Source organism: Myotis davidii, unplaced genomic scaffold, assembly GCF_000327345.1.
Source record: "Myotis davidii unplaced genomic scaffold, ASM32734v1 scaffold233, whole genome shotgun sequence".
Taxonomy (NCBI): Eukaryota; Metazoa; Chordata; class Mammalia; order Chiroptera; family Vespertilionidae; genus Myotis; species Myotis davidii.
In genome coordinates this window covers 3788352-3801997 of record NW_006285917.1, presented here as the reverse complement: position 1 = coordinate 3801997, position 13646 = coordinate 3788352, and the positions used below count along the sequence as shown (strand labels likewise).

The window sequence follows — 13646 nt, the reverse complement described above, 5'->3', positions numbered from 1 at the left end:
TGACCCTTCAGTCCGCAGGCCCTCGCTCCATCCACTGAGCCAAACCAGCCAGGGCAGAATTTATCTTTGTATACATCCTATTGTCTGTGTATTTAAAGGAAATTAATCATTAATGCTTTTGAAGAGGACAGCTCAGCAGAGTGGCTTGGTTGAGTGCCATTCCGGGCATGAAAGGTTGCTGGCTTGATTCCTGGTCAGGGCACATACCTGAGTTTCAGGTTTGATTATCCAATCAGGAAGCATACAGAATAAAGACAGGAGCATTGCCCCGCAAGCTTGACTCAGTGGTTGAGCGTCAACCTATGAACCAGAAGGTCATGGTTCCATTCCTGGTCAGGGCACATGCCCAGGTTGTGGGCTTGATCTCTAGTAGCAGGTATGCAGGAGGCAGCCGACTGATGCTTTCTCTCATCAGTGTTTCCATCTCTCTATCCCTCTCTCTAAAAAGTCAATAAAACATTAAAAAAAAGAGATAGTTTAACAAGTGTGACTAATACCAGATTTACTCCTAATACTACAGATGACTCTGTGTGTATATATCCCATTTTGTCTAGCTAGTCACTGTCTCAAATTTAGATTAATATCAACTCTTGTTCATTATTTTAAAGTATTTAGGGTAGAGTTTTACAATATGTTAGCAGTAAGTGTAGTATTAATGGTGCTTTGTTAATTACTTGATAAACATTTTTAAACTGATGTGAAATCTCTCTAAAGAATGAAGAATAGATTGGTTGAAAGAAATTAGTTGGACCTTGAGTGATCTGAATTGTAAAAAATAACAGTTTAATTTTATGAGTTTAATTTGTGTATACTTTGTGATTTACTCTGAGTATAAACAATATGTAAAGTTAACCACTTATAGTAATTTGTATTAACTTTTTCCCTCTTGTTTTCTACCATCAGGAGAAAGCAATTCAGCAATTTCTACAGAAGACCTAAAAGAATGCCTGAAGAAACAATTAGAATTCTGTTTCTCACGGTACACGATCATTTTTGTGTAGATATTTCTCCTCTTTTTTTTTTTAATTGTTTGGTTGGTAGATGTAAAATACCTGGAAGAATGGTGATTTTAATTTCCTTCAGTTATGTATTCTGGTATCATTCTTCTATATTTCTTAACTAAATTTAAGGATATAATCTTTAAGCATGTCAAACTCAAAGGCTATCACAGGCCAAATGAACAAGGTTTAAGTTTGTGTGGGCTGCAAAAAAACAAAAGCTTCAATTTTCATAGAGACAGGCTTATTTCGATAGAGACATGCTGAATACAAAGGGTTGAAATAAATGAGTAATTGTTAACATAAAATAATAGAACATTTTAATAAAAATTAATATTTTTTCTTGAACCTGCTGGTATTGGTGGAGAGAAATGGTGCGCCTGCACATAAGACATAAGGGAAATGAATGCAACGCGATTATAGTAATCAGTCATTAGTGAATGTTGCACTAGTAGTTTGTTATTAATAATTATGTATAACAGGATATTGTAAAAATTAAATTATAAAATTTTTATTAAAACATTTCTTACATACCGTTATATTGGCTGGGCTGCAAAAGTATTCGTTGTGGGCTGTGAGTTTGACATGCTTGTTTCAATGCAAAAGATACTCTATTTTCACTAGAAAGATAATGAAATTTCTCTTGGATACCTTTTTAAAAATATATATTTTTACTGATTTCAGAGAGGAGGGAGAGGGAGAGAGAAAGAAACACCAATGACAACAGGTAATCATTGATTGGCTGCCTCCTGCATGCTCCCTATTGGGGATTGAGCCCACAGCCTGGGCATCTCCTCTGAGGGAATCGAACCATGACCTCCTGGTTCATGGGTCAACACTCAACCACTGAGCCACACTGGCCAGGCTAACAATTTTGTTTTAATTGATTTGAGAGAAAGAGACATCGATTTGTTGTTCCACTTATACATTCATTGGTTGCTTCTTGTATGTGTCCTGGCCAGGGATTAAACCCATAATCTTGGTGTATTGGGACAACGCTTTAACCAACTGAGCTACCTGGCCAGGGCCCCATGAGTGTTTTTAAAGCAAACATGAAGATTTGAACCTCTTGATTTGCATGATTTTGTGGGGTTTTCTGGGTCAAGTGAGGAATGAACTATTTTCGGAGGTCACCTCAGGCTGCTTTTGAAAAAGGTTTTTTTATTTCTTTAGACACAGTACACTCTCAGCTTAGGTTTAATTGATTCCTCATCCTAAATATCTCCCTTTCCTTCTTTGTCTTCATAATCTAGTATTGGCCCTACTATATAAAAAAGCAAGAACCTTCTGGCTTTTTTTTCTCCAATCAGATACAGTTCATTTTCTGTAACATATTTATAATAGTTATTTTAAAATCTTTGCCTATTAACTGGATCATTTGTGTGTCTGCTAATATTTTGAGTTTTTTCTCTTGATTCTGTCATAATTTTCCTGCCTTTTTTGCATGTCATAAATTTTGATTATATGCTGGACATTACTTACAAAAGAAGCTAGGAGCTGCAAGTGATATAATTTTTCCTTCTAGAAAATATTTGAGCTTTCTTCTGGTAGGCAGAAGCAGAATGATTGCTTCAATCCAGTCAGGAATCAAGCTAGGTCAGGGCTGAGCAGCCATTTTAATTAGATTTTATTCACCTCTAATTTATGTATATTCCTTAGGCATGGACTTCTCAGGCTTTTGATTTAGAAGTTGGCAGTTTTCTGTTACGTCAGTCCTGAAACATCAAGGGAGATTTAGTTGTCTTCTTCAGAGGCTTGAGATTAGCTCTTTGGCCTCTTACCTCATACAGCTCTAAAATCTGGAAAATGTCTTGTGGAGGAAACCTGTCTTGTGTTTGATGCAATGTTCATTCTTTTTCCCCCTGGAACTTCCACAAGACCACAGAGATTTTATCTTTCCCACTTGACTCCCAGTCTCTCATCTCTGTCCTTCGAACTCAAGTAAACACAGTTGTGTTGGAGGGCTTCTTTAGTTTCGGATTCATAATGCCAGTCCTGTGCAACTGCTGAAAGCTTTGCTGGTTTTACTCTGCTCCAGGATCTGCAAATGCCCTCAGGAAAGAAAGATCATCTTTCTGGAATTTTATTTTGTCCTTGTAGCTTCCATAGCTCTTCTTTTATCTTTGAACACGTAATTGTTTCAAGTGTTTTTAGTTGTTGCAGTGGAAGCTCTTGCTTATGATAATTACCACATTTTGCTCAGCACTGTGTTACAGTTCAAACCAGCTGGGCGATTGATTGACATTTGTAGGTCAGTAAAATGGCCATCAGAACATGTCATATATTAGTCATAATTGTTCAAAGCTTAGATGTTATATCCATTAAGTTGACTTCTGTGAAGTACAGTTTCTTTAAGGGTTTGACACAATGTTTTATAAGAATAGACCTGAAAATCAGAGTAAATTCAGGCTACAACTTTTTAGTTATGCAAATATTATGTTTATTATTTTATTTTCAAGTTCTTAAAGAATTTTTCAGCCCTGGCTGGGTAGGTCATTTGGTTAGAGTGTGGTCCCACTGCCAAGGTTGCAGGTTCGATTGTCTCAGTTGGTTGGTGCATCATCCTGTACACCAATAGGTCGGGTGCATGATGGGAGGCAACTAATAAATGCTTCTCTCATGTCGATGTTTCCTCTCTCTCTCTCTCTCTCTCTCTCTCTCTCTCTCTCTCTCTTATTTTTAAAGAGTCCTTATTTTTTTTAAGTTTTTTATTTATAAGGGTGATGCTGATACTAGTATGTTACTCCTTTGGTGCTGAATTGAGTTTAATCTTTGCTGGTGTCCCTGTATTCTCTGTTTTCTTCCCAAAGCAAATAACTACCACCTGTTGACAGTTGTAACCTTTAAAAAGTAATTACTACGCTGTTTTAATATAATTTTAATTTAAAGGCATTTGATCCTACTCTTTGCCAAGCACTAGGGCTTTGAAACACGTTTGAACAACAAAGACCCTTTCTGGCTGGGGAGGTTGGGGGGCAAAACAGTAAAAGTAACAAATAGGCAAATTAGAAGTGTTTGGTGATAATCACTATGGAAAAATATTAAATAGAGCAGTATAAGCAAGGGAAGGGGCATCAATAGTGCTTGGGTGGTTTCAGTTTTAAATAGGTCATTAAGATGGTGGCTTTTAAGCATAGACTTCTAGATATTTATAACCAGACTGCTTTAAAGATTTGATGTGAATAAGGTATGGATTTTATTTTACTTCAGTTTGTTAAATAATATGTGTAAGATAGAAGTGTTTACATATTCTTTTTTTAAATGTATCTTAAAGAATCTTTAGTCTTAATTTTTTTTTTAATTAGTAATCGTGCCTTGGATAAACCTCATTGGCTATGACACTGCCACTGTGTAAAGCTTTTTTTTTTTTTTTTTTTTAAATCCTCACCTGAGGATATTATCCCATGGACTTTTAGAGAGAGTAGAAGAGAGGGAACGATAGAGAGAAATATTGATGTGAGAGAAGCACATCGATTGGTTGCCTCCTGCACGAGCCCTGAACAGGGCCCAGGCTGCGGAGGAGTCTGCAACTAAGGTACATGCCCTTGACTGTAATTGAACCAAGGACCCTTCAGTCCGCAGGCCGACCCTCTATCCACTGAGCCAAACCAAGTAGGGCATAGTCTTAACTTTTTAATATTTTAAATTTATTATTTAAATGTAAAATAAAGATTAAACATATTTATAAGTAAATGCTAACGTTCAGAAACTTAAAATCCTTTACGATCCAACTCATGGCTTAAACTGCATATTCTAACATCAGTGATAAAGTGTTTATAAGATGGAACTACACTTTATATAATATTTTGTATTGTACTTTTAAATTTAATACTAAAGCCTCTTTTCATATTAATATAATTCCATAAAATTCCTTGTTCAAAACTGTTGGGCCCAAAAGTTCAAGGGATTAAGCCAAAAACAAAACAGACAAATGAACTCAGCGACACAGACAATAAATAGTATGGCGATTACCAGAGGGAAAGAAGTGGGTAAAGGGTGGTAGAAAAAGGTATAGGGGGCATAAATGATGCTGGAAGGAGACTTGACTTGCAGTAGTGAACTCACAGTACAGTTTACAGATGATGTATTATAGAATTGTACACCTGAAACCTATACAATTTTATTGACCAATGTCACCTTGGTAAATTCAATAAAAAAGTAAACAAACTATTTGGCCCAGTGTATTTGGAGATTCAGAATATTTCTGGAAGTTTTTAAAGCACATTTGTTGCATATTATATGTTTTCATAATTGTGTTATTTCTATAGCATAATTTTGTTTTCCTAGACTTAGTGACAAAAGTGAATAAGGCATCTCTTTAGGTGCTTTTAAGGAATTGTTTGTTTTATAGTACTGTTGATTCTGTTTATTTTTCACAGAGAAAATTTGTCAAAGGATCTTTACCTGATATCTCAAATGGACAGTGATCAGTTCATTCCAATTTGGACAGTTGCCAACATGGAAGAAATAAAAAAGCTAACTACAGACCCCGAAATAATTCTTGAAGTATTGAGATGTATGTAAAGCATACCTTTTAGCTTATTCTTTAAGTCAAAAAATTAAATGTTCTTTTAATTTCTGATTAGACAGGGAATTGTTTTAAGTTCCTATTTTTTGCTACTCTGTTCCAATCATTTATCTTTACTGACTGGTATATAACTTCTATATCAATTTTATACCTTCATTGTTAATCTTGATACCCAGGTACACATATAAGAAATTAAATCTCAGTTTTCTGGGCTTTTTTAAAAAATATATTTTATTGATTTTTTACAGGGAGGAAGGGAGAGAGATAGAGAGTTAGAAACATCGATGAGAGAGAAACATCGATCAGCTGCCTCCTGCACATCTCCCACTGGGGATGTGCCCGCAACCCAGGTACATGCCCTTGACCGGAATCGAACCTGGGACCGTTCAGTCCCCAGGCTGACGCTCCATCCACTGAGCCCAACCGGTTTCGGCTTTCTGGGCTATTAGAAAGTTTTATGTATCTGTTTTTTGTTTTTGTTCATCAATTTATGTTGTTCATTATATTCCATAAATGAGTGAGGTCATGTGATATTTATCTTTCTCTGACTGGCTTATTTTACTTAGCATTTTCACACCTTTAAAGCAATCTATTTCAAACCTTTGAACTCATGTAGTACATTTTACATCACAGTCCAGTACATATACTATATACTCACACATAACAAATGCTACACAGATTAATTCTAAATGCTTACAACAAACTCATTTCTTTTAGTCTAAACTGATTCACAGCCTATTAAAGAGTTGTAACCTACAGTTTGACAAACACTGCTGTAAAATTTGGTAAGGAATTTATATTTTGTTTGAGGTTCTAAGAATTTTTAGTGATGTTTGTATCTAATAAGTATTTCTTGGTAACCTTTCATGTGGTTTTTGCTAACTACTTGACTGAATAAAGGCAGATCTTAAATTTGATATAAAATATGTTGCTGGAAATGTTTAAAAATTAAATATAGCAAGTTCAATAATAGACTTACTACTTGGGAGTAGAGGATTTTCATTCTCAGAAGGCTAAAAAATAATTTTGTGAAATCAGAGTGGTTTGTGCAGACATCATTTCTTAAAATGATCCAATCTTGTGCGTAATTCTTGGTTTAAGCATTTTAAAATATATATTTCAGAGAGGAGAGGAGAGGGTGAGAGAGAGAAACATTAATGATGAGAGAGAATCATTGATGGACTGCCTCCTGCATGCCCACTACTGGGGGATCAAGTTCGCAATCTGGAATCAAACCCGGGACTCTTCAGTCCTCAAGCCTACGCTCTATCCACTGAGCCAAACCAGCTAGGGCAAGCCACTTCTGAGACTGTAATTTTAAGAAGAGTTTCTTCACATATTAAAACTTAACTGCATTTCCCCAAGTAGGGAATCAATAATGTGGTATTTGTGTGTGGAGAAATTGCCTTCTTAGTTATGTGCTGCGTGCTCCTTGAAGGCTTTTTCCCCCCAACCACAACACAGGGGCAAACCGCAAAGTAGGTACTCTGAATATTTTTGTTCAAAGAATAATATTTGACAGTGTCCTTTGACGCTTCTTAAAATATTTTATTGTAACTTTAATCTTTAATTCTACAACTTAATTTCTTTGGGATAATAACCTCTGCTAATTCAGTTGGATGTAGAAATGAATAGCTTACTTTTAATGGCATTACTATCTCTACTTGTCACTTTTGAATGAAATCTTTTTTAAATTTCAGCCTCTCCCATGGTACAAGTTGATGAGAAGGGTGAGAAAGTGAGACCAAGTCATAAGCGTTGTATCGTGATTCTTAGAGAGATTCCTGAGACAACACCGGTAGAGGTAAATTATTAAGCATTGTTAACGCTGAGTTCTCTTTACCTTTTAAATTGGAGGAGTTAAAATAAGCAGAATGTGTCCGTGTCCTCATCAGTTTCTGTGAACAGGATAAACACTAACTTGTTTTGTAAACTTTGAAGAATGGTGCAGAGGGAGGAAGAAGAGATGATTGTATGTTCTTAGAAGGGGAGACTGAAACTTGCAATATATTGATTTGACTGAATGGCAATTAAAATATAAATGTGCTTTTGGGAACTTGAGATTTATCTGAAAGAAATGAAGAAGAAAAATATGAATAAGGATTAATGGGCCAGGACTAACCCTTCTGGTTAGCAAAATATAGAGCAAAGTTGCAGCAGCCAGCTCGTGTGGCTCAGTGGTTGAGCATTGACCTATGAGCTACAATGGTTCGATTCCCAGTCAGGTCATATACCCGGGTTGCAGGCTCAATCCCCAGTGTGTAGCATGCAAGAGGCAGCTGATCGATGAGTCTCTCTCATCATTGATGTTTCTATCTGTCTCTCTTCCTTCCTCTCAGAAAACAATAAAAAAATATTTATACATTAAAGCAAAGCTGCAGTTATAAAGATAATATAGTACAGGTACAAAAATAAAATAATACTTGAATGAAACAGTATAATCCAGAAATAGGCTCTTTTATACAATAAGGTATGTATAATAGCATTTACTTGATAATTAGGTTCTTCCAAGTATTGTGCAATATACTTCAGTTATATAAAGCCTCAGGTTTTATTATCTGATTTACAGACAAAGTTAACTGAGCTTTAGGATGGTTAAATAAGTTAGCTAAGGACACTTGGGCTGTTTAAATAACAGAATCTGGATTTGAACTTCATCTCTCTGATTTTGAAGCCTGTGTTTCTTAACCACTAAGCCATAGAGCTTCACACTGAGTTGTCATGTTAAGGCATAGTAAATTAGAGAAGAGGAGAATTAATTAGTAACTGATACATGGTAATTGACTAACCATTTTTAAAATGGTTAGACTTTTGCCACCTAACATATTTGTTCATCTTTTTGTTCAAAGTTCATTTAGTATTATATCTCCAGAATGCAGTGAGAGAAATTGGAAAAGAAACTCTCATGAGATCTTTGATTTAAAATTATGAACTATGTCAAAAGTAACAAATTGAAAGGAAGATTGCAGAATAGGAAGAATATTTGCAATATTAAGAAACAGTATATACACAAACTGAATTCTAGAGCCAAACTGCCTCAATTTGAATTCTAGCCTTTTTACTTGCCAGTTCTATGACCTTGGGTAAGTTACTTGACCTCTTTTGCCTCTACTTTCTCATCTGTTAAATGGGATAATAGTAACAAGTAATTCATAAAATTTTTGTGAGAATTAAGTTACTATATAAAGACCAGTAGCAAGCATATTAAAGCACTCTTAAGGTTAAAAATATTATTTTTTAAAATATATATTTTTATTGCTTTCAGAGAGGAAGGGAGAGGGAGAGAAAGAGAAACATTAATGCTGAGAGAGAATCATTGATTGCCTGCCTCCTGCACACCCCTACTGGGAATTGAACCGTGACTTTCTGGTTCATAGGGAACATACTCAACCCCTGAGCCATGCCAGCCAGGCCCATTATTATCACTAGAGCTCACACACATGGAAAACAGTAAATAAAAGGAACGAGGCAGCAACACACTGTTCATTTAAAAAAAAAAGGTATGTCCAGCTGGTGGGACTCAGTGGTTGAGCGTCGTCATATGAACCAGGAGGTCAGGGCACATGTCTGGGTTGTGGGCTGCATCCCTAGTGTGGGGCGTGCAGGAGGCAGCTGATCAATGATTCTCTCTCATCATTGATATCTCTCTCTCTCTCCCTCCCTCCCTCCCTCCCTCCCTCCCTCCCTCCCTCCCTCTCTCTCTCCCTCCTCTCTCTTTCTCTCTCCCTCTTTTTCCCTCTCCCTCTTTTTCTCCCTCTCCCTAACTCTCTGCCATCCATATAAATACATTAAAAAAAAAAAAAGAGTAAAGGAAGTACAGATGACTAAAATAGCCAGAGAATGTTGACCTAGGCCCTAAAAACTGAAATTCATATTAAAATGAGATTTGGGCCCTGCCAGTGTTGATCAGTGATTGAGCACCAACCTATGAACCAGGAAGTTCTGGATCCATTCATACTGATATTTCACTGTGACAAAGAGTGTCTCTCAGGCAACAAACAAAGGGGGAATGCTTTTGTTTTTGGAGAAATCAAAGAAAGTACAACTTTAAAACATTAAGAGGCCATCAAGAGTGCTAATGTTGCTACGGGTGTGAAAATGCTCACAAAACAATAATCATAGGCAAATTGAATAGGTAGAAAAATTGTTGATTTGGATAAAGGAATAGCAATGATACATGAAAAATTAGTTTAAGGCTAGTAGAGGGTAGTTTGATAAATTTAAGAAGTGTTTATAGATTAAACAGTATATTAGACGTACTATATATAAGGAAGTTTAACACAATCACTGGAACAGATCAATTCAATTTACATGATTTCTAATATGAAAAAAGGATTTCAGTTTTTTAACAAGTTGCTTCTCGAACAGCCTCCCTGAATGAATTAAAGAACTGAGATTCCATTGTACTTAGCACCTAGAAAATGTTAAGGGAGGACATACATTTCCTTTCTTTCCTTTTTTTATTTTTTATTATGACATAATGAGATATTTTTCTGGAAGAAAAATTTAGCTTGCCACTAGGAGTGAAATACTTCAGTTTTGATTATAAAGTAGGGCTCCATCCCTAAATTATATACACTATTTATGCTATAACTGTACATGTTTTTGTTTCAGAATATAATCTGCTCTCAATAGAAAAATGGCAGAAGCCATAAACAGTTAATAAGTAAAGAAATAGAAAGGACCAAAAGTCATGAGGAGAAGAAATAACCTATTATTGATGTTTTTTAGAATTAACTAAAGTTTTGGGGTTTTTTTAGGAAGTAAAAGCTTTGTTCAAGAATGAAAATTGCCCCAAGGTGATAAGCTGTGAGTTTGCACATAATAGCAATTGGTATATCACGTTCCAGTCAGACACGGATGCACAACAGGTAAGAATAAAACTTTTCTCCTAATTTCAGTCCTAGTGATAAAAGAAGTCGTATATTTTAATTGAGACAATGTGTGCTTATAGCACTGTTGAGCAACTTCTTCACCTTTTTGTTTTTCCTTTTTATTTTTGTTCATGAGGTAAGAATTTCACAATTGAATTTGTCCCAAAACAAAGAACACCAATCCTTCCACAGAATAGTCTAATTTTATTTTATTTATTTTTGTTAATCCTCACCTGAGGATATTTTCCCGTTGATTTTTAGAGAGAGTGGAAGGAGGGGGAGAGACACAGAGAAACATCGATGTGAGAGAGACACATCAATTAGTTGCTTCCTGCAAATGCTCTGATGGGGCTGTGATAGAGCCTATCACTGAGGTACTGGCGCTTGACTGGAATCGAACCCAAGACCCTTCAGTCCACAGGCCAATGCTCTGTCCACTGAGCCAAATCCGCCAGGGCTGGTTTTGTTTGTTTGTTTGTTTGTTTTTAATTTTTACCTTGGAAGGCTGTCTGATCGAACCATTTAAAAAATATGTACCCCAGCCAGCATGGTTGAGCGTCGACCTATGAACCTGGAGGTCAAAGTTTGATTCCCAGTCCAGGCACATTGCGGGCTTGGTCCACAATTGGGGGTGTGCAGGAAGCAGCTGATCAATGATTCGCTCTTCATCATTGATGTTTCTATCTCCTTCTCTCTTCCTCTCTGAAATCAATAAAAATATATTGGGAAAAAAAAGATTAGTGACATTTTGGGTCTGTTTGGAATTTTGTGCATTTTATCTCCAATAATCCATAGTAGTTTATCTACAGTAAATGGTGAACTATAGCTGAGATCTTAAATTTTTTCTTTTTTATTCCATATCACCTGCATAATGGAATCACCTTCATAATTCTTTTATTGTTTAGTTTAGAAATAGTTGCTAATACCAAACTCTGGATAGAATAAAGATGGCTTTAATGAAATGCTTGAATGCTAATGAAAGTTCCTTTCTGTTTTGTTAACAGGCTTTTAAATATTTGAGAGAAGAAGTTAAAACATTTCAGGGCAAGCCAATTATGGTAAGAAACATTTGTAAGTAAACTAGCATCTAACAAGAAAGATTTTTGTTGTTTGTCTATTTGAGAATTTTAAAAACACAAATGGATAATATTTTCTAAAAATCATCATGATTTCCAAGAACTTTCTGACTTATGTAACGTGCTACTTCAGAAAATTAGTTGATGGGACATCAAAATACTTTCTATACAGCAATTCCTTTCTAAAGCATAACTTCAAAGAGTATGAAGTTTTAGTTAGATGCTGACTAACAACATGTAAGGTAATCCCAGTTCTCAAAATGAGTAGAAATAATTTTTTAGTAACAAAGTGGAAAACATTTGTAATGCTTTCATCCTCATCTCAATTCACTACATCATTACATTAACATTCAACCTTTTAGAAAACCTGGGAATTGACACTTGTTCACTTTCTTTACATGTCTGATCTATCCTCAGGTTACATGAAATCTGCCTTCAAAACTTCTTTCAATCATTATTGCCATTGTTTAGACTCAAATAATTAGAGTAGCCTTTTAACTGTGAGGCCTTCAGCATTTCCCCCCCTTACAGTTCATTCTCCACATTACTACCAGAGTTACTATCTAAATTGGAATCCTGAACACTCACTCACTTTGACATGCTCCTCTTTCCTTATGTAATACAGAGTGAGGCAAGAGTAGGTTTAGACTTGATCTTATGGAACATAATACAATAATATATTATTTACTGTTGTATTATTATTATACAAAAATAACCAGTTTCACACACTCACAACTGTAAACCTACTTTGCCCCACCCTGTATACTATTTTTAAGTGCAACACATTATTCTTATTGAGCTCTTACTGTGTATCAGTTTCTGTTCTAATCACCATTATATGTAGAGTCATTTAATTCTTAAGAGAACCTAATAAGGTAAGTACTTGTTTTCTTTCTCTCTTTTTTAATCCTCACCTGAAGATATGCTTATAGACTTTAGAGAGAGAGAGAGAGAGAGAGAGAGAGAGAGACAGACAGACATCAATTGGAGAAACATTGATTGCCTCCCATACGCACGTGCCCCAACCAGGGGTCAAACCACAATGTTTCTGGTGTATGGAACAATTGCTCCATCCAGCCATGTTTTCTCTCTTTTACTGGTAAGGAAAGTGAGGCATGAAAGTTACCTGCCCAGTGTCGCACAACTAGTAAGTAGAAGAACCAGGGTGAGAGGAGCTTAAATTTATTAATAGATTATATGTCAGACACTATTCTAAGAACTTGACGTATTTAAATCTCATTATTGCTGTGTGGTAGGTGGTGGTACTACTTTTCCTATTACAGATGAAGCTCTCTGCTGGTTGTCATCTTACTTCCTCTGCCTCTAAGCCTGTTCCCACTATTATCTCCTTTCCCTGATTGAGGCTATAAAACTATTCTCCTAGGTCTTCTAATAGCTTTTAAGTTTTATATATTGGTCTTAGGACCTAGAAACATCTGGAATTAATTTGATATAGTATAAGATGGGTCTCATTTCATTTTTTTCTCTCAAAAAATGGAAAGTCAGTAGTGTCAACAGTTACCTGGGGGACAATTGACAGTTTTACTCTACATCAGCGGTTCTCAACCTGTGGGTCGCGACACCTTTGGCAGTTGAACGACCCTTTCACAAGGGTTGCCTAAGACCATCCTGCATATCAGATATTTACATTATGATTCATAACAGTAGCAACATTACAGTTATGAAGTAGCAACGAAAATAACTTTATGGTTGGGCCACAACATGAGGAACTGTATTTAAAGGGCCAGAAGGTTGAGAATCACTGCTCTACATTCAACATTATAACTTTTTAATGAGAATATTTCTCTGTTAATTCCGGCCTATTGTGTTTTTTAATTATTTCCTTAAAGTAATTTTTGTTGCTTTCCCCCCCCTCTGTTGTGTCTTAGTGATTAAAAGAACAACACATTATTATATGTAGAAACCTTGCCTAACTCCTTTATTATATCTAGTGTTTTGTTGGCTCTTTGTATTATCTGTTTGAGAGATCATATCATCTACACTAATAAAAGAGAAAAATGGTAATTGGCGTACGAGCTACCCTTTTCATTGGCTAATCAGGGCTATATGCAAATTAACTGCCAACTAAGATTGGCAGTTAACTGCCAACAAGATGGCGGTTAATTTGCATATGTAGGCACAATGCAGGGAGGCGAAAGGGAAAGCAGGA

At 35.8% G+C, this 13646-nt stretch overlaps 1 protein-coding gene across 8 annotated transcripts in view; it reads left to right on the top strand.

Annotated features, from left to right (window-relative positions):
• LARP4 (La ribonucleoprotein domain family member 4) overlaps positions 1-13646 on the top strand; it is a 70025-nt gene that overhangs the window by 24298 nt on the left and 32081 nt on the right. For all 8 annotated transcript variants that reach the window (XM_006757092.2, XM_015559643.1, XM_006757090.2 and 5 more), the window contains 5 exons: positions 904-979; positions 5378-5514; positions 7227-7330; positions 10287-10397; positions 11405-11458. In XM_006757092.2, coding sequence (XP_006757155.2) covers positions 904-979; positions 5378-5514; positions 7227-7330; positions 10287-10397; positions 11405-11458 — 482 coding nt within the window. The remainder of the gene's footprint in view (positions 1-903; positions 980-5377; positions 5515-7226; positions 7331-10286; positions 10398-11404; positions 11459-13646) is intronic.